Consider the following 19,588-nt stretch of genomic DNA (forward strand, 5'->3'; position numbering starts at 1 on the left):
AGCCGATGTTTGCCGAAGGGAGGGACTGAGGGGCGTCGGGCTCGGCGGACGCAGCCGATGTTTGCCGAAGGCAGAGTCGCCCGAGAGCAAAGGGGACAGAGGGGACGGAGCGCGTCGGAAAGAGCCGGAAAGAGCCGACGTTGACCGAGCGCGGCGTCGCCCGAGTTCCCCGGATGTAGTTGGAGCGGCGGCGGCGGGCGCGGCGGGGGGAGGCGGCGGCCGAGTCGGTGCTCCCGGTGCTCCCGGTGTGTCTCAGCGCGCGCGGGGCCGAGCTGCCGGCGTCTCCCCTCTCGAGGCGATGGGCCCGTGAGCGCCGCTCCAACCGAGCTGCCCGAGCCGCCCCCTCCCCCCGTCCCTACCCCCGGAGCGCTGCCGCCCCCGCCTCCCCCCTCGGCGCCTGTGGCCCGGCCGCGGCCGTGCCCTCCTGGTCCCCTCACCCTCACACACACAGGCCGGGCATTGATGGTAATGTATGCGAGGAAACAGCAGAGACTCAGTGATGGGTAAATCCCCCCCCCCCGGCCCCGCGGGGCCGCCCCCCCCCTCCGCCATGTTCGGCCCGGCCGCGGGGCCGGTAACGGGCGCTCGCTAACGCTTCTCTCTTTCTCTCGCTCTCTCCTCAGCTGTCACGACCGCAGGGGGGACTCGCAGCCCTACCAGGTACGGCGGGGCCGGGAGGAGGAGCAGGGGGGCGGAGGGGAGCTACTCCGGCGGAGGCTCCGGCGGCCGTCTTAGGCCGCGGTGCCGCGGCCGGCCCTGCCCGGCTCCCGGCGGTGCTCCCGGGGCCGCGGGGCGGGGAGGCGGCCGCGGAGCGGGGAACGGGATCCCGGCGCTCGGCACAGGCCTGTGGGGCCGGGGCGAGCAACAGCGGCCTAGTGCGGGGCCCGGGCCTGGGAGCCGGGGAGGGGCGGGGGAGCGGGCCGGGGTCACCCGCGGCGGAGCCGAGAACCAGGGGGAGGTGAGTGTTTTCCTTCTAAAAACAAAAGGTGTCTTGTTCTTGCCCCCCCCCCCCCCCACCCAGCCCCCCTGCCCAAAGTCCTTTCTTCTCCCTAAAACTGCTGCTGTGGGCTGTAACCTGAGCAGGGCATGGGTTTAGACCCTGAACAACTTGGGGTTGCCAGTAAGGCTTAATTTCTGCAGTTGCCAGCTGCTGGGCACGTTCAGAAGCCATAAAATTCTCGGGCTTCTGACAATAACCTCAATTTCTCTATGGTGGGTACTCTTATTTCTTTGCTGTGTCCACTAAAAAAACAGTTGTAGGTGTGTGAGTCTGTGGATAGCTGTATGTTGGGATACTTCTCTCCTTAGGCCCAGAATTGACCTGTTTCATTGTATTTGTGTATTTGTATGGCTGTGAAGTGCCATATAGCAGTCCAAGGCAGCTGTCAGTGACAGCTCATGTAAATGTAAACACTTGGCCACTCAGGAGCTCACACTGCAAAACCAAGCAGGTCAAAGTGAGGCAGAACATGTAATTTTTGGTAAATACTTAAAATTTTAGCATGTTTTGGCCCTCCAGAATTATTTTTTTTTAATTACATATGTTGAGAGTGTTGAAAGTATTGAAAAAAGGTCACAGAAGTTCAAGGTAAAATGATCTTGACAAGAGTATGGAGAACATGCTCAAAGTTTACACTGATTCAGTGTAACTTTCAGTTCATATGCTTAATACGAAGTGGAGACTTGTGCTTCTCCCAAAAGTGCAGAAGAACTGTGGCCTGTTTACTGTTGAAAGTGTGTAGTCCATCAGTGAAAAGACAGAGAAACGGTTTTTCTTAACAGCAAGTGTTATGTTGGATATGATAGTGGGAGAAAATGGTTTGAGTTCTAATTACAGAACTTGTTGCTTTATTGTAGGTAATTAAAATTAGAAAGACTAATGCTGATTTTTTTTTTAAATAGGAGATGAAAATTAATTAACTTTTAAAAGTTTTTGAAAGAAATGTAAAATTTAGAAGTAACATTTTAACATCAGTCCAGAAACTTCATATCTAATGTGAATGTCTGTTTTCTTGTGATTTGTTGCAGGCTCTTAAGTACTCATCCAAGAGTCACCCCAGTGGTGGTGATCACCGTCATGACAAGATGCGAGACACCACAGATCCTTCACCGCCAAATAAAATGCTGCGGCGCTCTGACAGCCCTGAGAACAAATACGGTGACAACACAGGGCACAGTAAAGCAAAAAGTGTGCATACTCACAGAGTTAGAGAGAGGGATGGTGGTGAGTTACCTTTAACAAACCTTTATTTAAACAATTACTAATTTCTCATTAATATTAAAATGTAGCCCTTATCACTCAGGTGATGACTCTTACTCTAAATGTGCCTTGTGCTGTGCTTGGAAGACTGCAGTGAAGTCAAAGGGCTTCATTTAGGCATTGTAACACCTATTATTTTTCTGATTTTTACAGGTATGGTAGTTTTCCTTATAACCCCAAAGATTAAATAAACTTTTTTTTAAAAGTGGTATGTCTCATTTACTTTAGACATACTGCAACATTTAATAACATGAAATAATTTTCTGGATTTTCATTAGCAATAAATATAGGCTGGTTTGGATACTTTTTTAATAACTTGGTGTATTGTGGTGCTATATTGTGTAAGTACATGTTTCATAGACTAAACTCCATCAGAAATGAAAAAGAGCTTCTTCATGTTTAGTTGCTTTATAGAACTCTTAATAAAATCAGAAGATGATAATCAAAAGTAGCTCATACTAGAACCTTTCTTGACAGAAGCTGGAAGAAGTAGGTTCACAGTCAAGTCTTCCTTCTGTGTTTTTACAGGATTATAAGACAGTAGTCATAGCCCCAGTATTTTTTAACTGATACTGCTTTGTATCCCCACTTTGTAGAAAAAGGAAAGAGTAGGGTTTTCCATGTAGTAAATAGTATTAAGGTAACAAACAGTTGTAGTTTAGAAAATTGTGGTTACTCTTTGAATTTGGAAAAGTGTTCTCTGTTTTGGCATTTAGTTTCTCTATCAAATTATAAAGTGGAGTCTTCAAGTAGAAAACTTGCAGCTTTAAATCAGTGCTTTTTTTTTTGTATAAAGCTAACAAATTGTGATAGACAGATACATTTGTTGCTGCACTACTTTCACCTGATAAAATAGTTATAATAAAATAAAGGAAATACTTTTGAGTACCTTTTAGAAAATAGGAGTTCCATACCACAAATGTATTTATGGTACTCAACTGTTCTTACAATTCCTATTTGTTTTCCTTCTTTGGCTTAATGCAGAGGCTCTGTAGACCACTGATAATGTCATAGAAGTGTGTAGATGGATTATAAAAACATGTGTCTTTTGTTAGTACACTTATTTTCATTATATCTCATCATAATTGAGAGTGTAATCTCAGTATTAAATGCATGTGCAATGCCCACAGGCTGCTATTCTGTGCTACTTTTTGGGTTACAGAGGCGTCCTCTTTTATTTCCTGTTCACCTGTCCAGAGATATTCATCCCACATACTTTTGCAATTCTGCTTAGTTTTGCTACAGTCAGTAATTTTTTCTGCTTCAACTGAGCTACTTTTAGTGGAGTTATGCATATATGAAAACATCTGGAGGATGAGGCTCTATGTGGGGAGTGTATTTGCTTATTTGTGTATTGGGATTGTTTTTAAGATAGGAAAGACATTCTGAAGTTCTTACTGAGTCCAGCTGGATTTAATAGTTGGGGAATGATCTGGAGCATGGATGTGCACAGTAAGGATGAAGGAAAATGAATTATTTGTAATTTTGTAAATGGAAGGAAAACTCCCCCTGTACCCTCTCCTGGCTGCTAACACAGGGGAAAGTTTCATTTATTCTGATCTGAAAGCAGTCGTTTGCACATCATGTGTTAACAGACTGGAAGAAGGAAGTAGTCTTCAACAGTCTGAGGGAAATTACTAATTTTCAAAGTTGAACGTTTGTACTATTCAATGGAAATAAGTAATATTTTTTGTGTGTTGTTAGTAAGATTAGCTTGGACGCAGTTTCACCTTTGTAAAATACATTCCAGACATCAAAGTTGTACTAAATCCTATATATTGTACATGGTAAAACCAAAGCTGAGCAGATGTGGGCAGCAGGATATCAGTTTGTCTTTGATTTACTGAGTATTTCTGTCAGTGTGAATTGAAGGTAGGTGTGAGAATGTAAGTGAAATGCTATAATGGCCATTTGCATATTGCTAATATGCAAAAGACAAAATAATTTACCATGTTCTCTGTCTATTGAATTACACTGAAGTGCTGTTATTGCTATAGTATTCGCTTAGTTTTGCAATTACAGACATACAGTGGAAAAAAAACCCCAAAAATACTAAAGTGCTAAAATTTTAAAGTGCTAATCTAAGCTCTAATATGACTGAAGAGTACTGATTTGCTTTGATGCTACTGTAGTATTCTAGCTTGTTTTCTTTTTACATTCTGGGGGAATGAAAAAGTTGTGTGGTCTTTATTTTTTGTAATTGCCATGCATTATTTTAAAACCAGTGGTGCTTGATTTGAAACTACTACAAAGATGTTACTGCCTTATGATCTAGCTGAACTTAAAAAAACAAACCTCATTGAAACAACTCTAGTATTTATTTCCCAAAACTGCATTATAGTCACAAACACTCTCATTTTCTCTCATACCTCAGAAAACAAAATAGGACAGAAATCTGCAGTATTAATACTGAACATAAAGCCAATTTAACCTGATCTCTCCCTCTCAAGTCAATGTTAAGAGAGCATTTCTCTATGTCTCTTAGTGATTTTTGCTCTGAAGTGAAACAGGAAGGTTCACAGGTGTAACATGCTGATTTAGTCATGACTGGTTCACTTTTCTGTGGTAAAGACAACGAGCTAAGTGTCATTTAAAGATTGAAGTGTACACATTTGAAATATAAGAACTATAATTAAATTGATTGAAAATTAACAGGAGGTGGTTCTGCCATTTTTGAGTTATTAATATTTTTGGTACCTGTATAAAGGTATTTGTTGTTACAGCTTATTTTTTAAATACTCATGGCAGAAACTTCTGTGTTTGTAGAACTGTAATCCATACTAAGAAATTCAGTTAAAGTTTTAAAACGTGTTATGGATAAGCCCTCCATACTGATACAGTGCAAACAAAGCATGTTTCAAAGCTGCTTACTGCATGGTTTCTGTGGAAAGAGGCTGCATGCAGAGGCAGTCATTCTCTGGAGAGAGACTTCCAGGTTTATCTTGGCCTAAACACAGTGAAGTACTTGCAAGTTTTTGTCACATCCCTGGTTTTCTAAGAATACTTGTACATCCAGCATATCAAAAAACTGCCTTAACTTTGTTCTTGCTTTCAGGTCCTTGTGCGTGGGCACATTGTATTCAAGTGTTTAAAACATAATGAACAGCTCCCCCCCTCAGTGCATCTCCTATTTATAGATCAGCTGCTGTGGGCAAGTGTGGGGTTTGAAGAGATTAGGGGGTCTCATGAGACCAACTCAAGTGTGAAGTTTCTTAACAGTAACAAATAGGGACTTAAAGCCAGCATTGTTTGTGGGGAATAGGACTAGGAAGGGCCGTGTAGATGTGGAAGAAATGTTTCCATTGAAGAAAAAGGGAAATACAAAGATTTGAGGGTTCTCATGCTTGAAGATGGATAAACTGAGAGCATGGATGGCAGTTGTAGTTCTTTTTATATGCATAAATGGGGAGATCCTGGTGTACAGGAAAGAAAACAAAGAGGCCATATAGTAGAGTGGCTTTGAAAATACTGTAAGGGAGGTGTGTGTATATATATATATGTATAAATATATATATATATTATTTAGGAGTAAAAATGCAAGATACAACCTTCGTTAAAAAAAGGGAAAAGGATATTTCTTTGTAATTTAATATACTGAGGGGAATGACCCACTAAGAGTAGAACTTGAAGCAAAAAAGGCTAGTAGAGTTAAGCTACCTGTACTCAATTGTTTCTTATTGTGAAGAAAATACTGTGTTTCACTACATTTATGTTTAAGAGACTTTAAAACTTTGTTGGTTTCATGCCATGATCTTAGTGAATTGTTTAAAATAATAAGCAGAGAGTGTTAATGTACATAGCATGAAATCTTTACTGGATTGTGTGCTATTGTGCTGGGTAGGCTACTTTAATGAAATTTGCTTATAACTTGTGATACTTAAATTTTAAAGTATAACTGAAGCTTTGTGAATGTTTCTTTTGCATGTGTTTTTTTTTTTTTAAATTGGCAGTTAAGAATACTGTCAGTGACCACTGTTAATGACTGTAATACACTTCTAGGATTAAACATCCTACTGCTGTTAGAGACTGAATGGAATAATTTAAATAATGAGTTCCTATTTTTATTGAAGTAGTGATGGGAGCTTCTTTCATGAAGTGTTGGCTTGCTTTGTTTCTAGTGATTCCTGAAGGAGTTCAGAGTCCTCATAGGAAAGGGACAGCAAACAGAGAGCTGTGTTAGGTTCCTGTGTTAGAAATCTGTCAGTAGAGGAGGACAGGAGGGTAAATCCTTATTAAATCCGTGTGATCATTGACCAGCAGTCAGAAATAAATGGGATGTTAGGGCAGGTACAAGAGCATGGAAGCTGCCTGCATTGTAAAGAGGAAATTGCAGGGGAGGTGGAAAGAGGCAAGTCAGAGTAATGAAATGTAGTAAAGAGTTGAGGGAGGAAGCTGGAATAGAATCTATATATGTAGTTAGGGTTAACTGCTGTTAAAGTAATTATTCATTACTGTAAAAACTGTTTCCTCACAGTAACTGTACAGTCAAAGGTGGGATGAGAGAAGTCTAATCACAAAGGAGAGTAAGCTCTCTCATCTGCTTTGAACATTCCCTAACACCCAAGTGTAGAAGTAGTGATTCACTTCCCTGTTCCATGAGTGTTGAGTGTTAGGATGGCTCTAAAGGAGGTGGGATTTGGTGGTAGGTTTGTTTTTTAAGAGAAATGGAATTGTTTCCAGGACCATTCACATTTTAGAAGCTTTTCTCTGGATTAAAAGAAAAAATTGTGAAAAGTAGGTTTTTGTTTTCTGATGTTGATAAAAGCTTCCTTTCAAGTCTTATAGTACATTCAGACGGTGGGTTTAATTTTAAATTTGCTTTCAGAGTTTAGAAGTTTTACATAGAACAGAGCTTTCCATTTACTCAGTCTATTTGGTGATATTTCTGAAGTGAGTTTTTGCTTGATTGGTTGTATGACCATTTTTTTGGTGTTAGTCTGTCATGAGGATCTTTAATAGAATAGAAGTTGAAAAGTATGTGACTTGTGTATGTACTTTTTAAATTTAGAAGTTTAGAATGTTAATATTCAAAATTGCTTTTGAAAAGTAACTGCAAAGCTTGTTTTTAAATGGCACAGAATGGAAGATATAAACCTCTAGTTTTGTATTATTGGTATTAGGTAAGAATTCTGATATTAATATGATGGTATTAAATGCTAAGTCTTCATGCATTTAAGTGGATGGAGTCCTCTGTTTCTCTTGATGAAGTTCAAGTATCTGGTGTAGGTTGCTAGAGTAAAGATGTATTAGTGGGAGACTTGATCTGAAATGGAAGCTGCATCAAATGTTAATAAGCAGTGCTGTTTGTTTGTCACCTGTTGATGCAGCTGCTTCCCCAAATCTATTGCTCTTAGGACTTTGACACTGAGAATTGTAAGTTACTGTTTTTATGTTCTTTTACTTGTGAATGTATAAAATTCAGATCTGTAAATAGGTCCTCTGAAGGTTTCCATTTATAGTTTATCTCTTTAAGCAAATATGTATCTTAAAGAACTCGTAATTCTTGGATTATAAGTGTAATATGTTCATGTCAGTCTACGTGTTAGACACGTTAAACTTTCATGTGTAAGCTTATTTTATGTTTTGGAAAGGGGAAAATAGTGTGTATATACAAGATTTGGTAAATTTGCTTGTCTTTGGTACATAAGCCAATCATAAGGGAATGATTTCTACTTAGCATCGTGCTTTCTTACTGTATGTTCCTTGCCTCTGACTTCACAGAAATGGAATATACAGCTTACTAAATTTGTGCTTTTTGGGTACTGTGCTGAAGGCGAAGAAAAGTAATGAAACCTGTAAGTTTCTGATGAGCTGCCTGCTTCTAGGCTGTAGTAAAGATAGATACTTGTAAAGTAGCTTTTTTTACTGGGTTTGCTCTGTATTCTCTAATGGTCCTCAAATTAGAATTAATTCCTTGACCACAGTTTGGGACATGGCTGCTTGCTAAGAGAAATACTGTTTATTGACAGTTTACATTTGTTTTCCCAGCCATTTCTATCTATTCAATATAAAGTATTGAGTAAGCCAAGTATCATCAAAGCTATGCAAAACTTGGAAGAGAAAGCTCTGCCTCTCTGGCTGAGAGAGGAGGTGATGCTGAAATAACTTTGCTGTGGAAAATAGTAATTTAATGGCACCCAACTTCCAATGTTAATTGCATTTGTTTACCAAGTCAGGCTTTTGTGCAATTTTGTTGGCACTTCCAGAAGAAAAATGTCTTGATGTACAGAGACATCGTTCCTTATGTAGTTCTTCAGTAAAAAAAACTTGTACTGGCAGTGAAAGGCAGCTCTCAACACTAATGCTTATGTTTTGTCATGAGTTTGTTGTACTATAAAAATAAACCCTTTCTGGACTTAAATGGAGCACTTAAAAAGAGAGAAGCATTTCTTTATATTTAGAGTAAAATTGATACTTAATCTTTTCTCTTGAATTGTGAAGGAGTCATCAGACTTTCTTACACTTGACTGCAGGTGTTCCCTGCTGTAATGTCAATATTAGAAGGTTCTGTTTTCTTTCTTGAAGACCTTTAGCAGATTTCCTAGCTTTTAACAATACAGCTACCCTAAAAAAGCATGTAAGTCCTCTAGCTGCTGCTTTATCCCAATGATGTGGCCAGTAGTGTAAGGATGCTGTTTATTTCTGTGCTGCTTTTCTTATTTTACACGTGCAGGTTTGTTTTCCTACTAAAATGGTGTGGTTTTCCATTGATGGCACAAGCCTAATCATACAGGGAATTCATGTCTAGATTTTGTCATGAACCTGTATCTCTTCAATACTTTAGCCTATTAAAGAATATTAACCAGAGCACTTGTGGCTTACCAAATTTTTTCCTTAATATTTTATCCTTTTCCTGAAATCAGAGCTTTCTGCCTGCAGTTATATGTACAGGGAGTAATCTCAGAATTGTACTGTAGGCTAAAATTTTTATTTATTGACATTTTTGTGGGAAGTGTTGCTTTGTGAAACAGTATTTTGAAATTCATTAATCTGTAATAAGTGGAAAGTCTGTGGCAATGAATATATTGGGAACAAAATTGCATCAGTTTTTGAAGTGTAAGCTTCTAAAATAAATTGCTGATCCTGTACATTTTAAACACTTCCTAAGTTATTCAGAGACATCTCTTGAATCTGATTTTCACTTATTTTCCTACAGCGGAATTTTTTTTCTCAGACCTTCAACAGCAAAAAAAGAAAACAAACAGTGAAATAGCCAGGAATTCTCCTATATAGTTTTGCATTCCTCCTTTTCCTCTTGGGCAGTGTTTCCTTTTTCTCCTTACTTTCAAGCTTGTGAAGCGAGATCCATGTTTTAAGGCACAAATTGTGTTTCCCTGCTGATTGGAAGTAGACTTGTGGAATGGTATTCAAAAATTATCACAGAATGGGTCAGGTTGGAGGTGACCGCAGTGGGTTGTCTGATCCAATCTCCCTGCTCAAGAAGGGTCATCCTAGAGCATATGGCACAGAATTTTGTCCAGATGAATATCTCCAGTGAGGGAGACTCCACATCATCTCTGGGCAACCTATTCCAGTGTGCAGTCACTGCACAGGGAAGAAGTTCTTCCTGATGTTCAGGTGGAACTTCCTGTGCATCAGTGTCTGCCCATTACCTCTTGTCCTATTGCCCAGCACTACAGAGAAGATCCTGGCTCCATCCTCTGGACACTCTTCACTCAGATGCTTACAGACACTGATGAGGTCCCTGCTTGGTATATCCAGTTGGAAACTCTGTCCTCCAAGTCGTTGGCAAAGGAGATAAATTTTTGAGCAGATGACTGACAAGAGACTTCACTCTTTCTGTCAGATGGTTTAAGATCTGTCCATTCAGCTTGTATGGCCTTGACTTAGGTTTCAATGAATGCAGCAATGTTACATTGTGCTGGAAATTAATGGAAAACAAGGGGCCTAAAGACCTCTGATTAGGCCCTGTAGTGCTTTGGGATAATCATCTGTTCCTTACTGTGACTGCTGCTACAGAGGAGACTTGTGAAGGCACAGTATGTCAGAGTTCAGTGTCGTCATTTTTTCTGTCCCAATTTTAAATCATAACTCGTTTTGTTTCTACAGCAGAGGTATGATAAAAATGCTAATATCCTCCTGTCATCACTCAAAAAAAAGAGATGTAATACAGTATTCAAGGGCTTCATGACAAAGAAAAGGCAGTGAGAAATATGAACAATTAGTTTTCAGAGCTGAATGAGCTAAATGTGTCTGAGGGGCAGCAGAAATCTTCAGGTCTTTTTTTTTGTCTAAGGTTTTATCATTATTTTTATGATACATGGTGACTAATTTCTCTGACCTGCTATATATATTTAGGCATGTCAGGCTTTCTGAAAAGATTTTTAAGAAGCAGATTTACAGCTCCATTCCAGTTACACAGAGTAGTTCCTCTCTCCTGGTTTCCTAGATTTCCTAAATATTACATTTTATGTCCTCCAAAGCAACAGTCTTCCTCAGTGCTTTTCTAGGTAGATTTGTCACTGAGTTTGTGAGAGTAGCAGTTATCAATTATTCTTATTTATCAGTAGCAAAAACAAGAGAAAGAAAAATTATGATCTGTCCTGCTTATCTCATTTCTTATGTTTCAAACATACCTATTCACTCCCAAAAGTGGAAAAATCACCAAGAAATTTTATTTATTAAGACATGTAATAAATAACATGCATTTGTGCATTAACTCTGGAATACAGGTTAGGTAATGTGCTTTTCCTATTTTCTGCTGTTATTCCACGTAATTATATTCTTCTGGATGCTGGTGTGTTCCTGTCACTCTTGAGTAAAGTTGGCGGGAGTTCAGATCTTGTCTGGGGAAGTCATTTGAGTAGTTTCCTCATTCAGACACCTGCTGACAGATTAACAGATTTAATTTTTAAAACCCCTCGTTTCTTCTGAAAGAATGCTATTTCTTCTTGCTTTAATACAAGAATAATATGATCTTCTTCAAGAGGTGTAAAATTCACCTCTTTCTACTGGCAAAACACTGCCTACAGTAACAATTGCAGTTCTTGTATAGTCCTTTTGAGAGTGTTTACTTAACTAGGGAAATAAAATTAGACACTTAGGCAATCAAACAATTGTAAAATAGATTTTGAGTTTGTAAACATAACTTTAGCTTTTATGAAGAGGCATATTGTCCTGTAGTAATGAAATTCCAGGAAAGACCAGTTGAATTTCATGTATATATTTAAGAATTACTTAATGGGAAGAGGAATAAATTGTGTTGTCACCTATTGTGCTTTAGATACTTGAAAGCTGTGTTGCACAATACCTTTGTTAAGCTGAGCTAAGCTTTGTTAAGCTGAGATGGGCCAGCCTGAAATAAGGCTATGAATCCGTTTTATTAAAACCACAACACTAAATATATTAATTCTTAGGTCAATCCTTGCTGGCTCCACTTACACTCTGAGCTCTGGGCCAGTGTTACTTTATTTTAATGATAAACTTCTATGCGACAGAAATTGATTTGCTTTGTTGTTTTTTTTTTTTTTTTTTTTAATTTTCGTTTTTTGAGTGTTACTAGTGTCTTTTCAAAAACAATTCCCAATGGAAAATTAAATACTTGTTGTATATCTATGCTGTAATAAATACATAAGTGGCATAGCATGTCCAGAACTGAAAATGTAGTGTGTATAAGCCTAATCATTTCTCAAGTTATCTAAAAGTTTATTGAGCAATTGCTGCTTTTAATTGTAAATATTTTCTAGTTAGCTTGCTCATTTATGGTGAAGAAATAGCATGTCCAGGGGAAAAAAAAATCATGCTGAAAATAGAAATATTCCAGAATTCTGTATGAGCAGATCAGTCAATATTCAGATTTTAGGTGAAGTAGTACTTTTTCTATTTTATTGAGACGTGGACATTGCGTAGTCTTAGAAGAAAAGCAAAGTTCTCTTCATATGATAAATATTAATAGCACTTAAGGAATGATCTGGTATTGAAGTGTAGGTTGGTTCTTCTGTTGTATTTGATCTTGAGATACGAATTTGAGATAATCTGACTTAGGTACTATTTTTAAGACACATTTAAGAAGGGACATACGTGCTGCCTTTTCTTTGCTCTTGCCTATTTTTTAACACACTTAGACATTCATTCCGCCACAGCCCTTTTATTAAGGATTTAAGTGTGTTACTTATGTCTGTGACTAATCTTTTTGCAGGATTGCAGTAATGTTTTGTAACAGAGACTCCCTTTTTTAGAGTTCTACAACACCGTGTACTTATTGAATTGGTGATTCTGAGGGGAGCGTGCTCAACTGAGATGAAGGAAACTTTTTAAGATGGGACGAAGGTTGCAAGCATTTGTCACTGCATAGCACTACCTGTGTCATAAAAGCCTGCAGCTTCATCTTCCTTATTTTAAACTGAGTAATGGAAACCTGCATTGAAAGTTCATTTGTAAGCAGTATTGCATTCACAGAGTCTTCTCCTTAAAGTTCTTTGTCCTCAAGAAGCTCTACTCAAAACACTGAAAGAAAATTGAGAGTTGCTAAACAGCATGGCCTTGTTCTTACTTAATCTTGTTTTTGCTCAGAGGATTTTGTCAGGGAGATTAAGTTGTCATATCTTGCTTAATTGTTTGGAGCTTTTGAGTGGGAGTACTAATTTGGTGCTGTGGATATACAGAAAAGGAGAAGTAGTCTCTGAACTGTGTTAAGACCACTGCTTTTTATTCTCCTTTGTAACCAGAAATTGTTTTGCATAACCCCTGACTTTAATAAAACTACAGTTTATGGTGATTGGGTTATGGTCAGTCTTTCATAGTGAATTACTGTGCTGTTTGTAATCTTAAAATATTGGAATACCCAGTGCTTACACAGTGTCTGCACTTGAGTAACTTCCATCTGAGGTGTGTGTTGTTAGACATCGGCGATTCTTCCAATTTTTTATGTTCTTTGGGAAGCTCCTTGAATAAAAAGTAAAATTTGTGATGCCCCCTGTTAATGTTAAGGGATTTGTTTATGCAGTTTTAGTATCCCTTGAGCCTAATTTTCAGAAATCCTTTGAGCATGTGCCTATTGCTCCAGATGACTAATATATTTTTAGAAATGTCTTGAGTTCTCTAGTTTTTCTTGGCTTTTGAGAGGAAGAAACTTTAAATTTGGAATTATCTACACTATTTAACGTGTATCAGTGATTACAGAAATAGAGATTCAGGGGATCTGTCAGAAGTGAAATGGTTGTTTCTGATGTGCACTGAATATACTTTTACACGCACACTGTTCTACCTCTTTGTGGTAACTGCTTATTATCAGATGCTTAGTTAGTTATGACTCAAGTAAAATCCTGAAATGCTATTCACAGCTTTCTTGCTGTTATTTATTTAGTGGAGTTTTTATCTTTTGCAGAGGTATCAGAGCAGTCTGAGGCATGAACCAGTAGCAGACAATCTTCTGCTCGCTTTTAGTTGATGAGGTTTGTGGAAGTGTTGTTGCCAGAGGCAGGATGATGTGTTGTTGTGCTGCTGTTAGACTTCCATTACTGAGCTTGAATCTCTTAGTGCTCTGTTACAGTATGTTCCTGGGAGGGCTGCTCATTTGGGTTTGTGGTGCGTTGCTGGGGATGGCTTGGAAGGGGGACATTTCAGTCTGTTGCCCATTTGCTGTGCTGATCCAGGCTGGAGTTCAGATGACTCAGTGGAGTTCAGTTCATTCTTAGTTCTTGGTAAGGATTCAAGCTGTCAGTTTAACACGTCTGGTTTTGCGTGTCGTAATTTAAAAACCTCTTTTTGCATGAAGCTGTTGTTTGAGGTGAGAGGAACCTCTCTTGAGCAGTCTCTGACACTGTATTAGAGACGTAAATGTTTTATGAGCTACAGTCCAGAATGAAAGCAGAGTTTGGCTTTATTCTCAACCTATCTGTTTTCTTTTCAGAAGAATGTCTCACTCCATCAGGCACAGCAATGGTAATTAGTGTTGCAAGTTTAAAAAGATTTTAAAATTGACTGTCATTAGTCATGTTGAACAGGGAGTTTGGGTTTTATTTAACACACTGAAGTCTTCTGAGTGTTAGGAATATGAATCACTTGTATTGCTGAAATACATTTTCCATGGGTAAAATTGCTTAGGCTGCTTTTTTCAAGTCAGTTGATCTCAAATGAAGTGGGTGCCTTAGTAAGTGTTCAGCAGTGTTGAGGATGTTCCTAGCATTTTTTTAATTTATTAGTTGACCTGAACCTAAGGCCCCCTAAAGGGAGGAAGTCTCAACTGTAAATCTGAAGAATGTGTTGTTCACCTGTAGTTATCAATGTCACATAGATCCACCTTCTAGATTACAGTTTGTTTAGAAGTATCTACTTTAGTAACCTTTGAGTCTTATCAGAAGTGTTTAGAAGCTGTTTGGAATTTGCCTTAATTCATGAGAAAGAGGGAAGTTCTTTCAAATGATATTGCTTACTCCACTTCAGAAGTTAGGAATAAATGTTTTATACAGATGATGGTAAAATTATTGGTCCCATCTTTGGCTTATTGTTATTTCAGTAGTTGAGATATCAGGAAAACTGACAATATACTGGTTTTCTTGGAAGAAGGAAGTTGGTAGAGATTCTGTCTAGAGTGTAGTGAAATGCATGTTTCATCCCTTAGGCTTTTTTGAATGGTATGATTTGGGACATTTGAGTATTGGATCATACAGAAACTCAGTGGATTCAGTGGACCTTGTTAGTGAACCTGATACTTTTCTAAGTTGAAAAATGATTTCTCACTGCTACTGGGAGGTGGACTGAGGGGAGGAAGAAAACAACCCCAAATTTATTTAGTTTCTTAGTTGCAGCTGTAAAAAGGAAAGGAGCAAATGAGAAGAGGATGGTTGGACCAAAATAAGTTTATATCTGTTCCAGCAGTGTTAACTTTCTAACATTTTATTACCTTTTGCTTTCCTCCTTGATGTGCAAGATAACTGGTTTTCTTTCTAGAGCAGTTTGGTCTGTTTGCCCTAAAATTAAACTTCAGTTTCTGAAATAAATTGAGTAGATTTAATTAAAAATAAAAATGTAAACAGAAGACAACAAAGTAATAAAATACTATACATTATGCAGTAATCAGTAATATCTTGGCATGTGTGGAGTATTGCATTAGTAAAACAATACGAGTCCTTAACTTTCACTGGCTACTGCTCTTGACTTTTCCTTCTGAAGGTGTCATTTTCTTACTGCCATTTTAAAAGAAAAATTCTATTATGAATAAAACTGTATGCTTATCGTATCATTTCCATCCCTTATTGGTCATTTTTGCAACTCCATGTATGTACGAGTCTTGGTCTGTTTATAGTAATGTTTTTGGCTGATTTCCATTAAATTTTGTGTGAATGGCAACTTGGAAAAAAAAGATGAAAACGTCTTTATATTGGAATGATTACCCTGTGAATTGGATATTGCAAAAGAACAGAGACTGCTGTCCTGGATAGGCAGTGTGGCAGGAGAGGAAGGCAGGGAATGAAATGAGGCTTTGTAAGCTTTTATGCTCAATAGAGCTACTTGTTGACTGGTATAAAACATTTATTTGGGGGGGCATAATGAGTATGTAATTGGGCAGTTGGGCAGTACAGTGATCAGGCTGGATTTTCTTTCTTTTGGCAGAGCATTGTGCATTCAACTTAGTATGTTATGAATTTCTGGAAAATGTTACTGCGCAGTTGGTGTATTCTCTGAGGCCACTGCTCTGCTAGGAGGATGGCAAGTTTTTATGCTTTTGTTTGCCTGTGGAAGGCAACCGTATTTATTTCAATACAGCAGGCCACATAAAAATGCAGTGAAGAAAAATTATGATTTGTCTTATTACTTCTACATGTGGCAAATCAAAATGGCCATGATAGGCTGTTTAGTTGCTGCTGGGACATTGGGTGTTGTGTTCCTATTGTGCTGCTTTATTTACTCCCATATGCAGTACATCAGAAAATGTTCCGGACAAAGATTTGCACTGAACTAAAAAAGCCAGTTGAAATACACTTAAGACATTTAAATTTAGGCTTATCCTAGATAAGTTTCTATCATTTTCACTGTTTAAACAAGTCTTAATTAGTTATCTCCATAAAATATCATATTGCTGTTTTCTCTGTTAACAACTAGTTAGTGTCTGTCAGTTGGGTAGTATTTGTTCTACTGAGGAAGTTCAGGTTCTGATATTGTCTCCAGTTTAATGGATTTGATTGCATGTTAGCTGAGAGTTGGAACATAGGTTCATGGAACAGTATGTGTGACGTTGACACAAATGGAATGAACTTCCTTGCTTTTCTGCTGCCCAGTGTTTCTTTCCACATGCCTGGTTTCTGGGCACAGAAAAGATGACTCTCCTTCCTAAATCCCTGTTCCCTCTGGAGGGACTGAAGGGGCGGATTGCCTTTGAGTTCCAGCCGGTGAGCATTTGTAAACTTCCTTTATATTATCTGCACTGACACGTTTTATTATGGTTATGAGAGTTAGGATATTGACAGGGATCTTATCAGTTGTTTTATTAGAACAGTCCAATCCTTAACTAACTCAGAATATGAGTTTTTCATAATTTCAGAGTTGAAGTGGTGTTAATGGAGATATTAATTAAATGTGATTATTACTAGAGAAAGTTGACTGTGTTGCAAAGTGAAATATTCTTACTTCTCTCTATGTTATATCTGTTTTTCAAGTTCAGCACAGTGTTGAACCCTTGTTGCAGTTCAAACTGTCTTGGATTCGGCAGTTTGGATCTGGAAACTACTTAAAGTGAGTCTTGGCATGACAGAATCTCAGATCTGTAGTAGGCAGTAAGTCACAGCCCAGTTTTTGAATTGGTTCCCAGAACCTTGCTCTTTGTGCTTTCAGGTGATTTTCGTGCATTAGTAAGGAGGATGTGATTGTTTGAAAGGCTTGGTGATAGCTTTGATATATTAACCCTGACTCTGACTGGCACTATGACTTGTTCATCATTAGGATTAGTGTTAGTGAAGGCTCACTCACACAGTTGCACCACTTCAGTTTTATGTAACTGTAGTGCTGATGCCCTTCTTGGCCATCTTCCAGTTAGGAGTAGCTCTTTCCAGCTTTAACTGCTTTCAAAATAATGATTAAGCTGAGGAAACTCAGCCTGATGATGCAGTAAACATTTCCGTGGGGAGTTCTGTAACTGAGTTGGACTATTTGTAACACAATGTGAATTTCCCTGGGGTGCATCAAAGATATATATTTGCAATTGCTGAATCTTAAGATATGTTAACAAGAACTTTAAAAACAAGTCTTTGTCCCTTCTTCCTGAAGAAAGTGGAACCAGTAACGAATGTCTAACTGTAAGAGGAAAAGGTGAGAAGTGCTATGAGGGACTGTCTTGAGGGACAACAGTAGTGTGCTGTCTACCTTATCAGTCCTGTTTCTGGAATATGAACTAGTCTTTTCTCATGATTTACTTTGCCAGGCATGCAGCTGAGAGATGCAGAGCTGATTGCAAGTCACAGCCACTGTAAGCCACTGACTTGGGGTTAGGCTTTGCTAAAGGTGAAGGCATTCAAGTCGGGGGAACCCCCACATCTTTTTAGAGGTAGACCTCCACTTGCAGGTTGCTTTCTGCATGCCATTTTAACTTAGTGGCCTTTTAAAGATCTTCTACAACTTTCCCAGGCAGCCTGAGCTGGCACTGCTTGCTTGGCTGGGTTGTCAGATTCCTAGATGACTGTTGTGCATGGATTTAACTGCATACTAAAACCTTGCTGCCTCAGTATAAAAAGGTAATTTGGCAATATGGTTTTCATGTTTACATAGAATCTTTAAGGCCTTAACTTTTATGAAGTGCCTAAAACTCTTGTTCTCCAGAGTACATTTGCTTTGGTCTTGGAAGCTTCCCAGCAGCAAACATCAGTTCAGAAGTCCTTTCATATGCTCATTTCTGAAGTTCAGGTACAGACCCAAACGTAAAGCAATATTATGCATAAAATAAAATGGAGGTGTGGGTGGTGAACCTGCACCTGTAATTGTACTGTGTAATTGTCTTGGGCACCATTGGGAATGTATTTATGGTTGGCCCTGTAAATGCCCACATGGCTTGTCCTGCTGACCTGAGGCAGTAGGTATTGCTGGAGCAGCCATGGTCAGTTTTTATACAGCTGAGGCCCGGCAGCTCGGACAGGATCCCTGCTGGGTGGAGCCTGTGGGAGCAGTCTGGGAGGATTGCAGCTCAGCACAGAGGGGCCCAGGGGCCCCTTGTGAATAAACTGCTGTGTAATAGGTGTTTCTGCTATCAGGGCCAGCTGCAGGTGGGTGTGACTGCTGCGGCTGCTCTGATACTTGCTTGGTGACTCAGTTCGGGGCTGGGCACACTCTGAGATGGAGGGGGCATGTGCTGAGCTGATAGAACACATGAGGTCTGAAACTCTGCACAGGGAATTTGAGGGGTTTGTTTGTGGGTTGGGTAGAATTGGCTTTAAAATATTTTACTGATTTAATAGGTATGTTGCTGGCTCTTACTTGTGTTTGGAAAATGAGTGTTAGATTCACTGTGGTGCTGTATTTAGACCACTGGAGTATTTAGGTATAACCATGTACCTGTTCAGTATATTGAACAAAATGCAGCGTTCCTGCATCTATGCTACAGGATTACAGTAAATTAAGTACATTGGTGTTTTCTGACATTTTGAGGGGACTATTATCAAACTATTCAAACAGGCCATCTGGTAAATTTTCATTTTGTTTTTTCCTTGAAAAAGGGAGATGATTTTATCTTGTAGTAGAAATGAATTAATATGTCTGCGTTGAGCAACCTATGGAAATACATAAAGAAATTTTAATGATTTTATCTCAGTGGAAGGGTGTAGTAAATAAATAAAAACTTAACAGAATGATCGATAAAAAATATTAAACAGCTATTTCACTCCCTAATCAGCGTCTAAAAAAAAAATTTAGCTGTTGGTGTGACTGAGGAATACAGACTAGTAATTACAATATACTACTTATATTTAGGGGAATTAAATGTGTCTATTTTTATAAATGTCTTTTTTGTTGTTATGCATGTGCATCACGAGTATGTGATGTTGTGAGTATTGCTTTGACAAGCCCAGTGATAAGTCATTCTACCTGGCTCTAAGCATGCAAGATACTTTTGATGTAGGACTAATTGCCCAGCTCCTGGAAGGCGGTTATTTAAGTATGAAACTTACTCTGTTTTTCTTTTTTTTTTTTTTTTTAACCTCCATAACCTTAAAGAGAATAACATACAGTTTTAGTCAAGATGGTGTGGGGAAAGGTTTTGAGATACTGATGGTTCAGGTTGCAGTAACACGTGTGCAGATTGACCTTTAACTTTTGTAAGGTGCTAAACAGGTTAATCATGGTGTTGTACCTCTTCACTTTTGTGGTGGACTGTTTTTCTAA

General features: G+C 38.8%; 1 protein-coding gene across 1 annotated transcript in view; it reads left to right on the forward strand.

The window, feature by feature from the left end:
- The first annotated feature begins 349 nt into the window (after positions 1-349).
- WAC (WW domain containing adaptor with coiled-coil) overlaps positions 350-19,588 on the forward strand; it is a 55,918-nt gene continuing 36,679 nt past the window's right edge. Inside the window, exons 1-3 of the mRNA XM_027648355.1 lie at positions 350-503; positions 624-660; positions 2,029-2,224. Of these exons, the coding sequence (XP_027504156.1) occupies positions 463-503; positions 624-660; positions 2,029-2,224 (274 nt within the window). The 5' untranslated portion in view covers positions 350-462. The remainder of the gene's footprint in view (positions 504-623; positions 661-2,028; positions 2,225-19,588) is intronic.

The sequence above is a fragment of the Corapipo altera genome, unplaced genomic scaffold (genome assembly GCF_003945725.1).
Source record: "Corapipo altera isolate COAL_440 unplaced genomic scaffold, ASM394572v1 47, whole genome shotgun sequence".
NCBI lineage: Eukaryota > Metazoa > Chordata > Aves > Passeriformes > Pipridae > Corapipo > Corapipo altera.